The sequence below is a fragment of the Pseudophryne corroboree genome, chromosome 11 (assembly GCF_028390025.1).
Source record: "Pseudophryne corroboree isolate aPseCor3 chromosome 11, aPseCor3.hap2, whole genome shotgun sequence".
NCBI lineage: Eukaryota > Metazoa > Chordata > Amphibia > Anura > Myobatrachidae > Pseudophryne > Pseudophryne corroboree.
Window position 1 is genome coordinate 143,378,065 of NC_086454.1, and position 22,543 is coordinate 143,400,607.

The 22,543-nt window shown below is 45.8% G+C and overlaps 1 protein-coding gene across 3 annotated transcripts in view; it reads right to left on the reverse strand.

Moving 5' to 3' along the window:
• Positions 1-18,711, reverse strand: part of LOC134970033 (uncharacterized) — a 55,199-nt gene extending 36,488 nt beyond the window's left edge. Inside the window, exons 1-2 of one of the 3 annotated variants that reach the window (XM_063946147.1) lie at positions 13,263-13,325; positions 12,252-12,413 (exon numbers count right to left, since the gene is read on the reverse strand). In XM_063946147.1, coding sequence (XP_063802217.1) covers positions 12,252-12,305 — 54 coding nt within the window. In that variant the 5' untranslated portion in view covers positions 12,306-12,413; positions 13,263-13,325. Of the gene's footprint in view, positions 1-12,251; positions 12,414-13,262; positions 13,330-18,544 lie in introns of those variants that run through there. The other 2 variants (XM_063946148.1, XM_063946149.1) reach the window with 2 other exon arrangements.
• Between the last annotated feature and the right edge of the window lie 3,832 nt (positions 18,712-22,543).

The window sequence follows — 22,543 nt, forward strand, 5'->3', positions numbered from 1 at the left end:
TTTGGCAGCCGCTAAGGATGCCACTATTTTGTTTAGTTCTTCTCCAAACAGAACATCTCCCGTAAATGGTAGTACTTCCAGAGTTTTCTTGGATTCTAAATCCGGTTTCCAAAAGCGTAACCAAATAATGCGTCTTGCAAGCACTGATGTTGCCGATGCTTTTACTGCAAACTAGTGATGTGCACCGGAAATTTTTCGCGTTTTGTGTTTTGGTTTTGGGTTCGGTTCCGCGGCAGTGTTTTGGATTCGGACGCTTTTTGGCAAAACCTCACCGAAAATTTTTTGTCGGATTCGGGTGTGTTTTGTATTCAGGTGTTTTTTTCAAAAAACCCTAAAAAACAGCTTAAATCATAGAATTTGGGGGTCATTTTGATCCCATAGTATTATTAACCTCAATAACCATAATTTCCACTCATTTCCAGTCTATTCTGAACACCTCACACCTCACGATATTATTTTTAGTACTAAAATTTGCACCGAGGTCGCTGGATGGCTAAGCTAAGCGACACAAGTGGCCGACACAAACACCTGGCCCGTCTAGGAGTGGCACTGCAGTGTCAGGCAGGATGGCCCTTCAAAAAAATAGTCCCCAAACAGCACATGATGCAAAGAAAAAAAGAGGCGCACCAAGGTCGCTGTGTGACTAAGCTAAGCGACACAAGTGGCCGACACAAACACCTGGCCCATCTAGGAGTGGCACTGCAGTGTCAATCAAGACAGGATGGCCCTTCCAAAAAATTGTCCCCAAACAGCACATGATGCAAAGAAAAAAAGAGGCGCACCAAGGTCGCTGTGTGACTAAGCTAAGCGACACAAGTGGCCGACACAAACACCTGGCCCATCTAGGAGTGGCACTGCAGTGTCAATCAAGACAGAATGGCCCTTCCAAAAAATTGTCCCCAAACAGCACATGATGCAAAGAAAAAAAGAGGGTGGCTGTGTGACTAAGCTCAGCGACACAAGTGGCCGACACAAACACCTGGCCCATCTAGGAGTGGCACTGCAGTGTCAGGCAGGATGGCCCTTAAAAAAAATAGTCCCCAAACAGCACATGATGCAAAGAAAAAAAGAGGCGCACCAAGGTGGCTGTGTGACTAAGCTAAGCGACACAAGTGGCCGACACAAACACCTGGCCCATCTAGGAGTGGCACTGCAGTGTCAGGCAGGATGGCCCTTCAAAAAAATTGTCCCCAAACAGCACATGATGCAAAGAAAAAAAGAGGCGCACCAAGGTCGCTGTGTGACTAAGCTAAGCGACACAAGTGGCCGACACAAACACCTGGCCCATCTAGGAGTGGCACTGCAGTGTCAATCAAGACAGGATGGCCCTTTTAAAAAATTGTCCCCAAACAGCACATGATGCAAAGAAAAAAAGAGGCGCACCAAGGTCGCTGTGTGACTAAGCTAAGCGACACAAGTGGCCGACACAAACACCTGGCCCATCTAGGAGTGGCACTGCAGTGTCAATCAAGACAGGATGGCCCTTCCAAAACATTGTCCCCAAACAGCACATGATGCAAAGAAATAAAGAGGGTGGCTGTGTGACTAAGCTCAGCGACACAAGTGGCCGACACAAACACCTGGCCCATCTAGGAGTGGCACTGCAGTGTCAATCAAGACAGGATGGCCCTTCCAAAAAATTGTCCCCAAACAGCACATGATGCAAAGTAAAAAAAAAGAGGGTGGCTGTGTGACTAAGCTAAGCGACACAGGTGGCCGACACAAACACCTGGCCCATCTAGGAGTGGCACTGCAGTGTCAATCAAGACAGGATGGCCCTTCCAAAAAATTGTCCCCAAACAGCACATGATGCAAAGAAAAAAAGAGGGTGGCTGTGTGACTAAGCTCAGCGACACAAGCGGCCGACACAAACACCTGGCCCATCTAGGAGTGGCACTGCAGTGTCAGGCAGGATGGCCCTTCAAAAAAATAGTCCCCAAACAGCACATGATGCAAAGAAAAAAAGAGGCGCACCAAGGTGGCTGTGTGACTAAGCTAAGTGACACAAGTGGCCGACACAAACACCTGGCCCATCTAGGAGTGGCACTGCAGTGTCAGGCAGGATGGCCCTTCAAAAAAATTGTCCCCAAACAGCACATGATGCAAAGAAAAAAAGAGGCGCACCAAGGTCGCTGTGTGACTAAGCTAAGCGACACAAGTGGCCGACACAAACACCTGGCCCATCTAGGAGTGGCACTGCAGTGTCAATCAAGACAGGATGGCCCTTCCAAAAAATTGTCCCCAAACAGCACATGATGCAAAGAAAAAAAGAGGCGCACCAAGGTCTCTGTGTGACTAAGCTAAGCGACACAAGTGGCCGACACAAACACCTGGCCCATCTAGGAGTGGCACTGCAGTGTCAATCAAGACAGGATTGCCCTTCCAAAACATTGTCCCCAAACAGCACATGATGCAAAGAAAAAAAGAGGGTGGCTGTGTGACTAAGCTCAGCGACACAAGTGGCCGACACAAACACCTGGCCCATCTAGGAGTGGCACTGCAGTGTCAATCAAGACAGGATGGCCCTTCCAAAAAATTGTCCCCAAACAGCACATGATGCAAAGAAAAAAAGAGGGTGGCTGTGTGACTAAGCTCAGCGACACAAGTGGCCGACACAAACACCTGGCCCATCTAGGAGTGGCACTGCAGTGTCAATCAAGACAGGATGGCCCTTCCAAAAAATTGTCCCCAAACAGCACATGATGCAAAGAAAAAAAGAGGGTGGCTGTGTGACTAAGCTAAGCGACACAAGTGGCCGACACAAACACCTGGCCCATCTAGGAGTGGCACTGCAGTGTCAGGCAGGATGGCCCTTCAAAAAAATTGTCCCCAAACAGCACATGATGCAAAGAAAAATGAAAGAAAAAAGAGGTGCAAGATGGAATTGTCCTTGGGCCCTCCCACCCACCCTTATGTTGTATAAACAGGACATGCACACTTTAACGAACCCATCATTTCAGTGACAGGGTCTGCCACACGACTGTGACTGAAATGACTGGTTGGTTTGGGCTCCCACCAAAAAAGAAGCAATCAATCTCTCCTTGCACAAACTGGCTCTACAGAGGCAAGATGTCCACCTCATCATCATCCTCCGATTCCTCACCCCTTTCACTGTGTACATCCCCCTCCTCACAGATTATTAATTCGTCCCCACTGGAATCCACCATCTCAGGTCCCCGTGTACTTTCTGGAGGCAATTGCTGCTGGTGAATGTCTCCACGGAGGAATTGATTATAATTAATTTTAATGAACATCATCTTCTCCACATTTTCTGGAAGTAACCTCGTATGCCGATTGCTGACAAGGTGAGCGGCTGCACTAAACACTCTTTCGGAGTACACACTGGAGGGAGGGCAACTTAGGTAGAATAAAGCCAGTTTCTGCAAGGGCCTCCAAATTGCCTCTTTTTCCTGCCAGTATACGTACGGACTGTCTGGCGTGCCTACTTGGAGGCGGTCACTCATATAATCCTCCACCATTCTTTCAATGGTGAGAGAATCATATGCAGTGACAGTAGACGACATGTCAGTAATCGTTGCCAGGTCCTTCAGTCCGGACCAGATGTCAGCACTCGCTCCAGACTGCCCTGCATCACCGCCAGCGGGTGGGCTCGGAATTCTTAGCCTTTTCCTCGCACCCCCAGTTGCGGGAGAATGTGAAGGAGGAGATGGTGACGGGTCACGTTCCGCTTGACTTGACAATTTTCTCACCAGCAGGTCTTTGAACCTCTGCAGACTTGTGTCTGCCGGAAAGAGAGATACAACGTAGGTTTTAAATCTAGGATCGAGCACGGTGGCCAAAATGTAGTGCTCTGATTTCAACAGATTAACCACCCATGAATCCTGGTTAAGCGAATTAAGGGCTCCATCCACAAGTCCCACATGCCTAGCGGAATCGCTCTGTTTTAGCTCCTCCTTCAATGTCTCCAGCTTCTTCTGCAAAAGCCTGATGAGGGGAATGACCTGACTCAGGCTGGCAGTGTCTGAACTGACTTCACGTGTGGCAAGTTCAAAGGGTTGCAGAACCTTGCACAACGTTGAAATCATTCTCCACTGCGCTTGAGTCAGGTGCATTCCACCTCCTTTGCCTATATCGTGGCCAGATGTATAGGCTTGAATGGCCTTTTGCTGCTCCTCCATCCTCCGAAGCATATAGAGGGTTGAATTCCACCTCGTTACCACCTCTTGCTTCAGATGATGGCAGGGCAGGTTCAGGAATGTTTGGTGGTGCTCCAGTCTTCTGTATGCGGTGCCTAAATGCCGAAAGTGGCCCGCAATTCTTCGGGCCACCGACAGCATCTCTTGCACGCCCCTGTCGTTTTTAAATAATTCTGCACCACCAAATTCAAGGTATGTGCAAAACATGGGACGTGATGGAATTTGCCCAGATGTAATGCACGCACAATATTGCTGGCGTTGTCCGATGTCACAAATCCCCAGGAGAGTCCAATTGGGGTAAGCCATTCTGCGATGATCTTCCTCAGTTGCTGTAAGAGGTTTTCAGCTGTGTGCCTATTCTGGAAAGCGGTGATACAAAGCGTAGCCTGCCTAGGAACGAGTTGGCGTTTGCGAGATGCTGCTACTGGTGCCGCCGCTGCTGTTCATGCTGCGGGAGGCAATACATCTACCCAGTGGGCTGTCACAGTCATATAGTCCTGAGTCTGCCCTGCTCCACTTGTCCACATGTCCGTGGTTAAGTGGACATTGGGTACAACTGCATTTTTTAGGACACTGGTGAGTCTTTTTCTGAGGTCTGTGTACATTTTCGGTATCGCCTGCCTAGAGAAATGGAACCTAGATGGTATTTGGTACCGGGGACACAGTACCTCAATCAAGTCTCTAGTTGGCTCTGAATTAACGATGGATACCGGAACCACGTTTCTCACCGCCCAGGCTGCCAAGGCCTCAGTTATCCGCTTTGCAGCAGGATGACTGCTGTGATATTTCATCTTCCTCGCAAAGGACTGTTGGACAGTCAATTGCTTACTGGAAGTAGTACAAGTGGTCTTCCGACTTCCCCTCTTGGATGACGATCGACTCCCAGCAGCAACAACAGCAGCGCCAGCAGCAGTAGGCGTTACACTCAAGGATGCATCGAAGGAATCCCAGGCAGGAGAGGACTCGTCAGACTTGACAGTGACATGGCATGCAGGACTATTGGCTTTCCTGGGTAAGGAGGAAATTGACACTGAGGGAGTTGGTGGTGTGGTTTGCAGGAGCTTGGTTACAAGAGGAAGGGATTTAGTGGTCAGTGGACTGCTTCCGCTGTCACCCAAAGTTTTTGAACTTGTCACTGACTTATGATGAATGCGCTGCAGGTGACGTATAAGGGAGGATGTTCCGAGGTGGTTAACGTCCTTACCCCTACTTATTACAGCTTGACAAAGGCAACACACGGCTTGACACCTGTTGTCCGCATTTGTGTTGAAATAATTCCACACCGAAGAGCTGATTTTTTTTGTAGTTGGACCAGGCATGTCAATGGCCAAATTCCTCCCACGGACAACAGGTGTCTCCCCGGGTGCCTGACTTAAACAAACCACCTCACCATCAGAATCCTCCTTGTCAATTTCCTCCCCAGCGCCAGCAACACCCATATCCTCATCCTGGTGTACTTCAACAGTGACATCTTCAATTTGACTATCAGGAACTGGACTGTGGGTGCTCCTTCCAGCACTTGCAGGGGGCGTGCAAATGGTGGAAGGCGCAAGCTCTTCCCGTCCAGTGTTGGGAAGGTCAGGCATCGCAACCGACACAATTGGACTCTACTTGGGGATTTGTGATTTTGAAGAACGCACAGTTCTTTGCTGTGCTTTTGCCAGCTTAAGTCTTTTCTTTTTTCTAGCGAGAGGATGAGTGCTTCCATCCTCATTTGAAGCTGAACCACTAGCCATGAACATAGGCCAGGGCCTCAGCCGTTCCTTGCCACTCCGTGTCGTAAATGGCATATTGGCAAGTTTACGCTTCTCCTCAGATGCTTTTAATTTTGATTTTTGGGTCATTTTACTGAACTTTTGTGTTTTGGATTTTACATGCTCTCTACTATGACATTGGACATCGGCCTTGGCAGACGACGTTGATGGCATTTCATCGTCTCGGCCATGACTAGTGGCAGCAGCTTCAGCACGAGGTGGATCTTGATCTTTCCCTATTTTAACCTCCACATTTTTGTTCTCCATTTTTTAATGTGTGGAATTATATGCCAGTATCAATAGCAATGGCCTACTACTATATTTACTGCGCAAAACTAAAATGCACCACAGGTATAGAATGTAGATGGATAGTATACTTAATGGATGACGAGTGACGACACAGAGGTAGGTACACAGCAGTGGCCTACCGTACTGCTATATATAGTATACTGGTGGACACTGTCAGCAAACTGCAAAACTGTCTAAAATGCACCACAGGTATAGAATGTAGATGGATAGTATACTTAATGGATGACGAGTGACGACACAGAGGTAGGTACACAGCAGTGGCCTACCGTACTGCTATATATAGTATACTGGTGGACACTGTCAGCAAACTGCTAAACTATTCTAAAAAAATGCACCACAGGTATACAATGTAGATGGATAGTATACTTAATGGATGACGAGTGACGACACAGAGGTAGGTACAGCAGTGGCCTACCGTACTGCTATATATAGTATACTGGTGGACACTGTCAGCAAACTGCTAAACTAGTCTAAAAAAATGCACCACAGGTATACAATGTAGATGGATAGTATACTTAATGGATGACGAGTGACGACACAGAGGTAGGTACAGCAGTGGCCTACCGTACTGCTATATATAGTATACTGGTGGACACTGTCAGCAAACTGCTAAACTAGTCTAAAAAAATGCACCACAGGTATACAATGTAGATGGATAGTATACTTAATGGATGACGAGTGACGACACAGAGGTAGGTACAGCAGTGGCCTACCGTACTGCTATATATAGTATACTGGTAGACACTGTCAGCAAACTGCTAAACTAGTCTAAAAAAATGCACCACAGGTATACAATGTAGATGGATAGTATACTTAATGGATGACGAGTAACGACACAGAGGTAGGTACAGCAGTGGCCTACCGTACTGCTATATATAGTATACTGGTGGACACTGTCAGCAAACTGCTAAACTAGTCTAAAAAAATGCACCACAGGTATACAATGTAGATGGATAGTATACTTAATGGATGACGAGTGACGACACAGAGGTAGGTACAGCAGTGGCCTACCGTACTGCTATATATAGTATACTGGTGGACACTGTCAGCAAACTGCTAAACTAGTCTTAAAAAATGCACCACAGGTATAGAATGTAGATGGATAGTATACTTAATGGATGACGAGTGACGACACAGAGGTAGGTACAGCAGTGGCCTACCGTACTGCTATATATAGTATACTGGTGGACACTGTCAGCAAACTGCTAAACTAGTCTAAAATACACCACAGGTATACAATGTAGATGGATAGTATACTTAATGGATGACGAGTGACGACACAGAGGTAGGTACACAGCAGTGGCCTACCATACTGCTATATATAGTATACTGGTGGACACTGTCAGCAAACTGCAAAACTGTCTAAAATGCACCACAGGTATAGAATGTAGATGGATAGTATACTTAATGGATGACGAGTGACGACACAGAGGTAGGTACACAGCAGTGGCCTACCGTACTGCTATATATAGTATACTGGTGGACACTGTCAGCAAACTGCAAAACTGTCTAAAATGCACCACAGGTATACAATGTAGATGGATAGTATACTTAATGGATGACGAGTGACGACACAGAGGTAGGTACAGCAGTGCACTCTGCACTGTACTACTCCTATATAATATTAATTATACTGGTGGTCCCCAGTCCCCACAATAAAGCAGCACACTGTGAGCACAGATATGGAGTGTTTTTCAGGCAGACAACGTATAATGGTGGTCACTGTCAGCAAAACTCTGCACTGTACTCCTGCTATAGCTGCTCCCCAGTCCCCACAATTAAGCAGTGTGAGCACTCAGCACAGATATATCATGCAGCACACTGAGCACAGATATGGTATGGAGCGTTTTTTTCAGGCAGAGAACGGATAAAAAAAACTGGTGGTCACTTATCAGCAAAACTCTGCACTGTACTCCTAACAGCTGCTCCCCAATCCTCCCCACAAATAAGCAATAAAAAACAAACAAGAATCAACTGTCTTCTACAATAAACGGAGAGGACGCCAGCCACGTCCTCTCCCTATCATCTCCAATGCACGAGTGAAAATGGCGGCGACGCGCGGCTGCTTATATAGAATCCGAATCTCGCGAGAATCCGACAGCGGGATGATGACGTTCGGGCGCGCTCGGGTTAGCCGAGCCATACGGGAGAATCCGAGTATGGCTCGGACCCGTGTAAAAAGGGTAAAGTTCGGGGGGGTTCGGTTTCTCGGAAACCGAACCCGCTCATCACTACTGCAAACACACCAGCATCAGAAGCCACTTTCTTGATACAATCCAAATATATTCTACGCTCTTCTGATATAACTAGAGCCAATTCCTCCTCTATTGCCTGCAACCAAGATTCAATAGCTTTTGCTGCCCATGAGGCTGCTATTGTAGGCCTATTTACAGCACCCGTCAGTGAAAAGATAGACTTGAGTCAATTTTCAATGCGTCTATCTATGGGTTCCTTTAATGATGAAATGGTTGTGATAGGTAAGGTATATGTTTTTCCAAACGTGTGATATGAAAATCCACTGGAGGAGGAGTCTCCCACCTCACACTATCCTCCAAAGGTATAGGATAGCGAGATGAGAGTTGTTTAGACAGAGGAAACTTTTTACCAGGGGTATTCCAAGGTTCCTGTCTAATTTTCATCAAATGGTCAGAATGTGGAAATTCTGATCTGATTATTTTCTTTCGTTTAAATACATCAGTTTTCCTAGCAACAGCCGCAGGTTCATCTTCAGATAACTGAAGGATCTGTTTAATTGCAACTAGGGAAGCCAATCCCGGGCCACTTTTTCAATCCCGGGTATCGGGCTGCAGTTCTGGGGTCCCCACAGTGAGCGGTGCTAGATGCTGTGTGCGGCCCCTGCCGCAAGTACCCGCATTGGCATTGGTCTTGCAGGAGTTTTGGCGTCAGCGGGGGGTGATGGAGCTGTAGCGCTGAAGTCCGCTGACAAGCTCAGAGAAAAAAAAAAAAAAACTTTTAAAATGAAAAGCATAGGGCTGCTATAGCAGCCCCCTGTAGAGGTGAATCCCAGCTTCTAGCTGGCACCAACAAAAAAACTTACCTACCTGAGTATGGAGGCGGGGTTATAGGGGAGTGGAGCCGAGCATTCTGGGGAGCCAGAAAACTTAACTGTTCGGTGCCTAGACTCTCATCCACCACCTGCAACCCCCCGATGTTCTCCCTGTGGAGCCCTATGAATCCTCAAGAAGAAAAAATAAATAAATAAATAAATATATATATATATTACTTTGCTGGTGTCCTCACAGGTGTAAGCAGATACAGCAGCAAAAGGTGCGACACTCAAGCTGATTCTCTGTAATTAAGAGACACACACGGTCCTGCATTTCAACGTTTCAAACTTTGTAGTTTGTCATCAGGAATAAATCCTGGCTACCCTAAGCATTTGCGAAAAGGGTAGACCTTTTTTAAGCGAGGAGGGTGTTGCCTCAAATATTGACTTTCTGGATGTCTCCATATCACTTTCGGAGGGTAAGATCACTATCTTCATTTTTCAAAAGCCTGCAGATCGGAACACGCTATTGCAGGCAAGTAGCCAACACCCTCCTCTGCTTAAAAAAGGTCTACCCTTTTCGCAAATGCTTAGGGTAGCCAGGATTCCAAGTAACCCGGCAGGGATGTCAGAACAACTGGACAAGATGATAGTTAAATTTTGTGAACGTGGGCAGGGTTGGACTGGCCCACGAGGGTACAGGGGAAACCACCGGTGGGCCCTACTGCCTGGGCCCCCACTCCCTCCTCTAGGGATCAGGTTCCAGATTGTGCTGTTACTAATCTAGTACATTATCTTGCATGCACTACAGTATATATTTATCTAGGGGACCAACCCATGCAAAATGGTTAGGTAAACCAATGTGGTGACTGAGCACACCCCCTCTGGAGACTGGCCACACCCCTAAACATGGGCCCCTAACGGTGGGCCCTACATGCCCCAGTCCGACACTAAACGTGGGTATTGTTACAGAGATCTGTGTTCTACTAAAGCAAAGGTGATGCAACTGCAGCAGGCTGACCAGTTCAAATCTAAACCTGTCATGACTGAGAATCGTAATTTCACCTGGGTCGCCACTTATAACACTTCAAGCGCAGTTATTCCCAAAGCTACGAGGGCTTTATGGCCAATAATATCAACAGACCAAGATTTACTGTGTTTGCAGAAACTTCAACCTATGACTTGTTACAAAATGAATCGGAATATACAAGACTGGCTAGTTCGCACGGATGTTACAGACTATAACCTGTATAATTATTCCACGAAAAAAACGGGCTGTTATAGATGCCCCTCTTGTGTAACATGCAGCGACATGCTTTCAGGGTCCACATTTCATCATCCCCACTCGGGTAAACAATTAGACATACGTCATGTAGTATCCTGCAACACCAGGTTTGTGGTGTATATTATCAATTGTCCATGTGGACTATTTTACGTAGGAATGACCTCCCGTACATTCAAAGAAAGGATGGCACTTCACCGCTAGGCCATTAAGGCGGCATTAGAAGGGAAGCGTATGGAACAACCTGTGGCGGTGCATTTTAAATTAAAAGGCCATCAACTTAATACACTACATTATAATAGACCATATTTTACAACCGGTTCGTTGTGGAGATCGTATGTCCATGCTCATTAAACGAGAGGCTTCATGGATGTATAGACTTAATACCGTGGCACCACATGGATTAAATGAGTGGGATTCTTTGATTTAGCCTTCTGTTTAAACATATCTCATTAATATCAGCTTATTTTTTAATAATCAGATATGAGGGTGTGAACTCTTTAAATTTAACTTGTCATTGTATTATTTAAACCAGTGTATTTCAGCTAGAAAAATGTCTTTGATACCTTGTTTCAAGATAGAGCAGGGCCGTAACTAGGTGTGTGCCAGCGGTGCCTGGCACACAGCACAAGTGCACTGAGGGCGCAGGACCGCCGGCAACACCCGCAGGCAGGGCCGGAATAACGGTGGTGTGACGGGGAGGCTGTCTTGGCCGTAGCAGATTTACCGATAAGCGGCCAAAACGGACGCCAGGTCGCTGTGTTGTGCTGCCTTGCCTGCGTGTCCCATCTGTCTGAAAATAACACAGCATACAGCCTTGAAAAAAGCGCCCTGCGCGGCGCTGAAACGTCGGCAAAGCTATGCCATTTATTTATGTGATTTCTCACTAAAATTCTTAATACCTTTTGCATTAGTCCCCAGAGTGCCGTCTGGTTCTTTCAGCATTTGGGAGTGTGCTATATCCTCCCTAGGGACCACAGTGACTACATATACATATATATATATATGTATCAAGTTCCAAATCAGTCGGCACTCCGCTCCTCAGCACAACTGGTCCCGGTGCCCAGTGCAAATACACATGTACTCCTCCAAAGTAGCATGACACTCACAGGGACTCATCTCAAAGCATGTTTAATCACGGTGTTAGATCATCAACATGTTTCGAGGCCTCCGCCTCTTCCTCAGGACACACATTTTTGGTGTGTCCTGAGGATGAGGCGGAGGCCTAAAAACATGTTGATGTTCTAACACCGTGATTAAACACGCTTTGAGACGAGTACCTGTGAGTGCCGTGCTACTTTGGAGGAGTATGTATATATATATATATATATATATAATTTAGCAAATGATGAGGTAAGACAATGGTCAGCAAATTGTGGTCCAGGAGCTGGTAGTAGGGTTAGGTTGGGGCTGCTTTTGTGGTCTCGAGGCATCCGGACTGGCTCCCGAAATGATGGGGGCAATGACATGATGTAGGGGGAAGCCGGAATTGGGGGGGGGGGGGGGGGCAGCCAATAATGTGTTAGGGGCGGCCTGAGTCCTAAATTTGGCCCTGTGTGGGTGTAAGTATATTTATGGATGCCGGGCTGCCGAACGCATCCCTATCTATGTCCCATCCTATGAGAGACACTGTAGTTATACATCCGTAAACAGAGAATTGCCCTCTGTAAATAACCTAAATGGAGGGATAAATACTTGCAAAAACTGGCTTATACCCCTTATATCACTATATCATGACTCACCAACTCCAGTGACATGTCTTGCAGTGTCTTGTGCTGTCTCCTTGTCTCTGACATGTCCCAACTATCTGCTCATTGTAAATCAATGTTGCAATGTAGAATTTGAAACGAGGACATCCAATAGGTGATGTATTGATCTGATTGTCAATTCTGAGATAATAGTAACTAATAGCAAGGAGAGAAAACTACTAAAACAACTGAATTATGTTTGGTTTCTGTTTGTATTTTATTAATTTAAGAATAATATAATTAAATGCAGGACATTATAGTTAATCTCTGACATCACAACGATATAGATAGAATGTGACAGGTAACTGAAGTGAGGGGGAAAAAATCACCTAAACACAAATATATATGTGTGTAATAAGTGTATAAAGATTTTGGATTCACCCTCATTTTCATTAATGTCATGTATAATGTAGCATGTCTATAAATGTAAGGAGACCGTACTACATTACAGGCAAACCCTTGGAGTGAATATTTGCCTGCTTAGTAAATATTACTCTCACCAAAATGGCCACCGCCACTGATGTTATTTGAAATTATTTTTTCTTGCATTTTGGATCTAGTGCTCAGTGTTTTGTAATGTATAAAAAATATATATAAATAATGAAATAAAAGCAGATAGCAAATTACTTTTGCTTATAACGAAAACAATGCCCCAGAACTGCGTACCGGTGAGTATCAGCAGAAACTAAGCCCTGATATATTTTCCAAACTAGCATAATATTTTTGACTATAAAAATCACTGCTTTAAATTCTGCCACAAAATTCACTGCATTGAAATGTCTCACACTATTACATAAACCGCTCTGTCTATTTGAGTTTCGGTCTTGCTCTATTCCCGATTACTTCATTACTATGTTGAATCCTGACTATCACTTACTCTCACTTTCTAAATCACAGGTCTAGCTTCCTCAATCTTCAGTTTCTTTCTCCATACGGATTTCTGAGTCACTTACCTATCTCCCTAATCATTTTCTGACTTCACCCTTCTCATTCACAGTGACTTACCTGACATTACTTCACCGTCACTTCTCTGACGCCTCTCTCACAAGTCTTTTCTCATTACTTCCCTCACAAACTTCTCTTATTGGCAAGCTGATCTGGCTGGCCCTAATCACTTGGGACTTTCATACTATTTCACTACTCTGTTCAAAGTGTACTAGAGGTGAAGAGTGCATACACAAGCAGCTGTTTAGTTATTTTGTAATGGCTGGGATTTACTGCTTATATCACTTTTGGGTAATAAAATGGAGTAACAGCAATTCTCCTCCCGCCACGATAATATTGCTAGCTAAAGAAAAAAGGTAAAATGGAATAGATGCCCCTTCCCCCAGGGCCGTCTTAAAAGCATTGTAGGCCCTGGGCAAAGCAATGCACTGGGGTCCCTACACACCCATTCATGGACACTAATAGAAAAAAAAAAAAAAGCCTCTCCTGTGGTCCCACACTGTCTGTCCAAATCCTTCCATACAATGAATGGCTGTCAGGACTCTGATTTGTGGATAGCTCCAGCCATTCACCATTCTGACAGCCTAAGCTGTATGTAGACATTTTGGTGCCCTGTGCATGTTACGCCACAGTAGAGCCACTTATATATATTAAGCCATAGTAGAGCCCCTTACACACATTACACTACAGTAGAGCCCCCTATACACATTGGGGGTAATTCTGAGTTGATCGCAGCAGGAACTTTGTTAGTAGTTGGGCAAAACCATGTGCACTGCAGGGGGGGGCAGATATAACATGTGCAGAGAGAGTTAGATTTGGGTGTGGTGTGTTCAATCTGAAATCTAAATTGCAGTGTAAAAATAAAGCAGCCAGTATTTACCCTGCACAGAAACAAAATAACCCACCCAAATCTAACTCTCTGAAACATCACTCTACGGGAGGCAGCCCGCACCTCTCAATCACCCCAAGTGAAAAACGGGGGTCGGTATGTGAAGGGAGAAAGTCTGTCGGTATGCCGGCTGTCGGGATTCCGGCGCCGGTATACTGTGCGCCGGGATCCCGATAGTCGGCATACTGAAGACCACCCCTGTAGACAGCCACAAAAGGTGGCCCCATGACAAGCAAGATATCAGTCCATCTAACTCTGTGGAATCACAAGGACATCCCAGGGAATCATGTGCCAATCTAAAGAGAGTGTCAGTGAGGACTTACTAGTGCCAGACTAAGGGGACACGTTACCACCCTCCACCCCTTGTTTTATGGTTGGTAAGACAGGAAAAGTGGGAGTCTTCTGAAAGAAGTGTCCTCAGTGCTTTCACAACTCTTTTTTCCTGATTTTCACTTTATCTGTGCTAAAAACATGTATTTTATTCACATAAATTCTGTACTGTCAATGGTGTTGACGTTTCGATCTCATAATAAGATCTTTATCAAGACATGCTTAATCTACAATATCCACTACTTGGTTGGCGATGCAGCAATAAATATTATTATTATTATCCTTTATTTATATAGCGCCACAAGGGTTCCGCAGCGCCCAATTACAGAGTACATAAATAATCAAACATAAATAATCAAACCGGAAAACAGCAACTTACAGCTGATGACAGTATAGGACAGGTACAGGGTAAATAAACAGTTACATCAGTAGATGACACTGGAATAAGTATCAAGTGGCAGAAGACTGCTGGATGTGGTACAGTTGAAGATTATTAAAGTAAGACAAAGGATAAGCACATGAGGGAAGAGGGCCCTGCTCGTGAGAGCTTACAATCTAAAAGGGAGGGGTAGACAAGCAGGGGTGACACAGATGGGGTACATAGAGAACGTGGAACAGAGGGTTAGGATGAGATTTGGCTGGGTTTGGTGAAGAAGTGGGTCTTAAGAGCCCGTTTGAAGTTTTGTAGAGAGGTGGAGAGTCTGAGGGGGAGAGGTAGGGAATTCCAGAGAAGTGGAGCAGCATGTGAAAAATCTTGGAGGTAGGAGTGGGAGGAAGTAATCCGTAGGCAGGAGAGTCGTCATGCATTAGCAGAGCGAAGAGGACGGGTGGGAGTGTAAAGGGAGATAAGGTCAGAGATGTAGATGGGAGAGGAGTGGGTGAGGGCTTTGTAAGCAAGTGTGAGAAGCTTGAAATAGATTCTGAAAGGGAAGGGGAGCCAGTGAATGTCTAGTAAGAGAGGAGAGGTAGACGTAGTTCGTTTGGTGAGGAAAATGAGCCGGGCAGCAGCATTGAGGATAGATTGGAGTGGAGAGATGTGTTTGTCAGGAATGCCAGTCAGGAGGAGATTACAGTAGTCCAGTATGGAGATGACTAGTGAGTGGATAAGAGTCTTAGTAGCATCCTGGGTCAGAAAGGGTCTGATCCTGGAAATATTTTTTAGATGAAAACGGCAGGTTTGTGAGAGGTGCTGAATGTGTGGTTTGAAGGAGAGGGAGGAGTCAAGGATTACTTCAAGACAGCGCACTTGGGGGCTAGAGGAGATAGTAGTGCCATCAATAGATAATGAGATTGTAAGAGGTGAGGTTATGCAGGAGGGAGGGAAGATGATCAGCTCGGTCTTAGACATGTTAAGTTTAAGAAAGCGCTAGGACATCCATGAAGAGGTAGCAGAGAGACAGTTGGAGATACGAGTGAGGAGAGCAGGGGAGAGGTCTGGAGAGGAAAGATAGATTTGGGTGTCATCAGCATAGAGATGATATTGGAAACCAAAAGAACTAATGAGCTTACCTAGTGAGGACGTATAGAGAGAGAAGAGGACCAAGGACAGAACCTTGGGGTACACCTACAGTTAGTGGAAGTGAGGGGGAGGTGGAGTCATGTGAGGAGACAGAGAATGAACGGTCAGAGAGGTAGGAAGACAGCCTAGAGAGGGCAGTGTCACGCAGACCAATGGAGTGAAGGATTTGCAGTAGGAGAGGATGGTCCACAGTGTCAAAAGCAGCAGAGAGATCAAGTAGAGTAAGTAGAGAGTAGTGTCCCTTAGATTTAACAGCATGGAGGTCATTGTATACTTTTGTAAGGGCAGTTTCAGTGGAGTGGAGAGAACGGAAGCCAGACTGGAATGGGTCAAGCAGTGAGTGTGAGGAAAGAAAGGAAGTAAGGCGGTTGTAGACAATACGCTAAAGGAGTTTGGAGGCAAAAGGGAGGAGAGAGATGGGTCGGTAGTTGGAGAGAGTGTTTGGATCAAGGGTAGGTTTTTTAAGAATAGTAGAGATGAGTGCATGCTTGAAGGCAGAGGGGACAGTGCCTGATGAGAGGGAGAGATTGAGAAGGTGGGAAAGATGGGAACAAGCAGAAGGAGAGAGGCAGCGGAGGAGGCGGGAGGGGATAGGGTCAAGTGGGGAGGTGGTGAGGGGACAGGAACGAATGAGGGCCATGACTTCCTCTCCAGATGCATGGGAGAAAGATGTCAGAGTTGGTGGGAGGGATGGGGAGGAGTGGTAAGGGATGGGAGAGAGCTGGTTACTGATGGTCTGGTGTGATGTGATATCCTTACGTATGGAATCAAAAAATAGATCCATATTGTGTATATGGTCCTTCAACAGATAACATCAGGTGTAAAGTTAATGTCACTATGGAACTGTCAGCATCATAATAGATTCAAACTTCATATGTTAATTCCTTCCACGTGGTAAACACTCTATAAAGAGTCTTATGATTATCATCCAGCCATAATGCACCAAGCTGTCAGCATGGTGCATTATGGCTGGATGATAATCATAAGACTTTTTTTTAGATAGAGCTTGTCTCGGTGTAGTGCCTTTTGGGGTTACGTTTTTTATTTTATTTAGTAAAATATGCCCCATTTTAAAGATAGGGCATTTCAATTTGTTGCTCATGCTCAGTAGCCGCCTGCAGGGGGTGTACTCAGAGTAGCTTCAAATGGGTGTACAAATATGGCCGACTTTGAAGCAATACGATCTGCCTGCATCTGCTCGGCCACCCCCCGGGGAAAATTCTACTCTACAACAATCCTGGGTGACCCAGCCATTATATGTACAGTTACTGTATCTCACCCGTCAGTGTGCAGAGGAAAAAGGAAGGAGACAATAACCCGAAACAGAGAAAAGGTTGTGAGTGGGAGCAAGAGTGTGAGTGAGGCAGAGGCTGGCACTTACCATCTGAGAGCACCTGACACACACATATACACACACACACACACACACACACACACACATGTGCAGCACCTGAAACTCACACACATATACACTTGCAGCACCTGACAAACACACAATAACTGACACACACATATATACATGCGCAGCACCTGACACACATATATGCAACACTTGACACACACACATGCACGGCAGCTGATGCATACACACACAGCATCAGACACACTAATAAAAACACGCAGCACCTGAAACACATATATACATGCAGCACCTGACACACACATACACATGCAGTACCTGACACACACACATGCACAGGCAGCACCTGACACACACATTTACACACACAGCATCAGACACACACATATACACGCGCGGTACCTGACACAAACGTACACATGGCACCACACACATACATACACGCGCGGTGGCACCACACACGTACGTACATGCGCAGTACTTGACACACACGTACACGCGTCCAGTCACATCTTTGCAGAATGGCTTACCCCAATTGGACCAGGGCCGAAACTAGGATTTACGGCACCCGGGGCAAGGCAGGAATTTAGCCCCCCCCCCCTCCCGAAAAAATAATAATACAAAAAAGAATAAATAATAATGAATAAATAAATAAAATAATAAAAAAATAGATAAAAAAATACAATAAAATAGGAAATTAAAAAGACCGACAAAATTCAAAACTATGCCACTCAATGCAACCTTGTTCTCATTACCAAGCATAGCAATACCCCTCATTAACAGAGGAGAGGTGGAGAGATATGGAAGAAAGGAGAAGGAGAGAGAATATGCTTCATAATAACCCTCAGACAGGCAGACCCCAGCAAAACACACACAGTGTATATATATATATATGTGTGTGTATGTATATGTATGTGTATATATATACATACACACACATATACTACATATATATATATATATATATATATACATACACACACACACATATATATATATATATATATATATAACACATTTTAAATAAATATATATATATATATATATATATATATATATAAAATCTGTAGCTGTCACGGTGGTAGAAATAAACAGTCTCAGCATGATATATTCAGTGTGTGTGTGTATATATATATATATATATATATATATATATATATATATACTTAAATAAACTACTTTAAATGAGCTGCAGGGGTTAACACCAGTCAGGGTGAGGGAGTGTGTGTGCCTGTGTGTTTTACCTCTCTAGTCCTCTCACTAATCAGACGGAGGTGAAGGGTGCTGGTCTGCTTCGATCAATCACTGCTGGTGTCAGCGACTCAGCAGCAGGGCTGAATGTAGGGCTGCGTGGGGCTGGAGAAAGCTCAGTAAGTCATAGGGTGGGTGGCTTGCCGCTTAGGATATCCGACTTCTGCAGCTCCAGCGGCGGCCTGCTCTCTGCAGGGTGAAATGCCTCATGGGATTTGTAGTCTCTCTGTTACAGCTCCAAGTGTAACCAGTAAGAGACATGACTACAAATCCCATGTGACTCCACTTCTCTGCTGTATCAGACGCAGACGGATCCCAGCGCCCTATCCAGTCCCGCGCCCGGGTCACATGCCCCCCTAGCCCCTCCCTAGTTACGGCCCTGATTGGACTCTCCTGAGGATTTGTGATATCGGACAACGCTACCAATATTGTGCGTGCATTACATCTGGGCAAATTCCAGCATGTCCATTGTTTTGCACATACAATTAATTTGGTGGTGCAGAATTTTTTGAAAAATGACAGGGGTGTGCAGGAGATGCTGTCGGTGGCCCGAAAAATTGCGGGCCACTTTCGGCATTCAGCCACTGCGTGCCGAAGACTGGAGCGCCAGCAAACACTCCTGAACCTGCCCTGCCATCAACTGAAGCAAGAGGTGCTAACGAGGTGGAATTCAACACTCTATATGCTTCAGAGGATGGAGGAGCAACAAAAGGCCATTCAAGCCTATACATCCACCTACGATATAGGCAAAGGAGGGGTAATGCACCTTACTCAAGCGCAGTGGAGAATGATTTCCGTCTTGTGCAAGGTTCTCCAACCCTTAGAACTTGCCACACGTGAAGTCAGTTCAGACACTGCCAGCTTGAGTGAGGTCATTCAGGCTTTTGCAGAAGCAGCTGGAGAAATTAAAGGAGGAGCTAGGACGGAGCGATTCCGCAAAGTATTTGGGACTTGTGGATGGAGCCCTTCATTCGCTTTGCCAGGATTCAAGGGTGGTCAATCTGTTGAAATCAGAGAACTACATTTTGGCCACCGTGCTCGATCCTAGGTTTAAAGCCTATGTTGTATCTCTCTTTCCAGCAGACACAAGTGTGCAGACGTGCAAAGACTTGCTGGTTAGTAAATTGTCAACTCAAGTGGAACGTGACCCGTCAACAGCTCGTCCATCAATTTCTCCCGCCACTAGGGCTGCAAGGAAAAGGATAAGATCTCCTAGCCTACCCGCTGGCGGTGATGCAGGGCAGTCAGGAACGAAAGCTGACATCTGGTCCAGGCTGAAGGATCTGCCAACGATTACTGACATGTCTACTGTCACTGCATATGATTCTGTCACTATTGAAAGAATGGTGGAGGATTATATGAGAGACAGCATCCAAGTAGGCATGTCAGACAGTCCGTATGTATACTGGCAGGAAAAAGAGGCAATTTGGATGCCCTTGCACAAACTGGCTTTATTTTACCTAAGTTGCCCCCCCTCCAGTGTGTACTCCGAAAGAGTGTTTAGTGCAGCCGGTAACCCTGTCAGCGATCGGCGTAGGAGGTTACTTCCACTAAATGTGGAGAAGATGATGTTCATCAAAATTAATTATAAATTCCTCCGGGAAGACCTTTACCAGCAATTGCCTCCAGAAAGTACACAGGGACCTGTGATGGTGGATTCCAGTGGGGACGAATTAATACTCTGTGAGGAGGAGGATGTACACAGTGAAAGAGGTGAGGAATCGGAGGATGAAGATGAGGTCGATATCTTACCTCGGGTTCACTACGGCTGGCCGGCGGTCGGGCTCCCGGCGACCAGCATCCCAGCGCCGGGAGCCCGACCGCCGGCTTACCGACAGCTTGGCGAGCGCAAATGAGCCCCTTGCGGGCTCGCTGCGCTCGCCACGCTACGGGCACGGTGGCGCGCTACGCGCGCCACACTATTTTATTCTCCCTCTATGGGGGTCGTGGACCCCCACGAGGGAAAATAAGTGTCGGTATGCCGGCTGTCGGTATGCCGGCTGTCGGGCTCCCGGCGCCGGTATACTGAGCGCCGGGAGCCCGACCGCCGGCAAACAGAAGACCACCCCTTACCTCTGTAGAGCCAGTTTGTGCAAGGAGAGATTGATTGCTTTTATTTTGGTGGGGGCCCAAACAAACCAATAATTTCAGCCGCAGTCGTGTGGCAGACCCTGTTGCTGAAATGAATGGTTTGTTAAAGTGTGCATGTACTGTTTATACAACATAAGGGTGGGTGGGAGGGCCCAAGGACAATTCCATCTTGCTCCTCTTTTTCTTCTTTGCATCATGTGCTGTTTGGGGACTAGTTTTTTTAAGTGCCATCCTGTCTGTAACTGCAGTGTCACTCCTAGATGGGCCAGGTGTTTGTGCCGCACACTTGTGTCGCTTAGCTTAGCCATCCAGCTACCTCATTGCACCTCTTTTTCTTCTTTGCATGATGTGCTGTGTGGGGCCTATTTTTTAAATCTGCCATCCTGTCTGCCAGTGCAGTGCCACTCCTAGATGGGCCAGGTGTTTGTGCCGCACACTTGTGTCGCTTAGCTTAGTCATACAGCTACCTAATTGCACCTCTTTTTCTTCTTTGCATCATGTGCTGTTTGGGGACTAGTTTTTGAATAGTGCCATCTTGTCTGCAACTGCAGTGCCACTCCTAGATGGGCCAGGTGTTTGTGCCACACACTTGTGTCGCTTAGCTTAGTCATGCAGCCACCTTGGTGCAATTTTTAGGCCTAAAAACAATATTGTGAGGTGTGAGGTGTTCAGAATAGACTGGAAATGAGTGGAAATGAATGTTATTGGGGTTAATAATACTGTAGGAGCAAAATTACCCCCAAATTCTGTGCTTTTAGCTGTTTTTATGTTTTTTTCAAAAATCATCAAGATCCAAAACCAAAACACGAAAGGGTGTTTTTGGCAAAACCAAAACACGAAAGTGGAATTAGAACCAAAACCAAAACACAAAACACAAAAAGTGCCAGCCGCACGTCTCTAATTAAGACATTAGCCTTAATGATTGGAATTTCATTGCTTTTTGGAGTTTGAGTGGAAGAGTTACAACAGGTTTCTGAAATGCCAGATCATGTGTAAGAAGCCTTAATGTGACATGTGAAACTGTAAGGTTTTTTTGTCTATGATATATATATATATATATATATATAGAAATACAGAGGGGACGGCACTCAGAGGATTTGTTCAAGTTTTGTATTCAAGTATAAAACATACTTAGTGATCCATCAACGTTTCGGTGTACGGCGACACCGTCTTCAGGATGTGAACAACACAATGAAATGAAGTGAAATGACAGTACATACATACCATGACTTACCCCGCTTATATGTGCTCCCTCTTCAATCTACACCCATGTCACGCACGCCAGTATCGTATTTCGCGCCCCTGCCACGGAGCGCACAGTGGTGATGTCACACAGCCCCTCACATCGCGCGAGACGGCATGCGTTCCACCCCCTCCAGTGCGCGTCCGTTACCATGGGGACTGAGATACACCACCGTGCGGGTGACCAAGCGCACAATCAGTGTCCGCCTGGTTCCGTTATCGGCAGTGTGTCAGGGCCCGCGGTATATGCCGATATCTGACATATGTAGACAAACATTAAAAGAGTTTAAAACCGTGGCAGATGTGTTACAGAGAACACATCTCCACTACTCTAACTGACATATATATTATTTTCAACATTCTTTTATATCATTTGATAACTGATATATATAATAAATTGAAAGCGAACATATGCTATATTATTCTCCAAGCGTTAACTAAATATATATGTCAGTTAGAGTAGTGGAGATGTGTTCTCTGTAACACATCTGCCACGGTTTTAAACTCTTTTAATGTTTGTCTACATATGTCAGATATCGGCATATACCGCGGGCCCTGACACACTGCCGATAACGGAACCAGGCGGACACTGATTGTGCGCTTGGTCACCCGCACGGTGGTGTATCTCAGTCCCCATGGTAACGGACGCGCACTGGAGG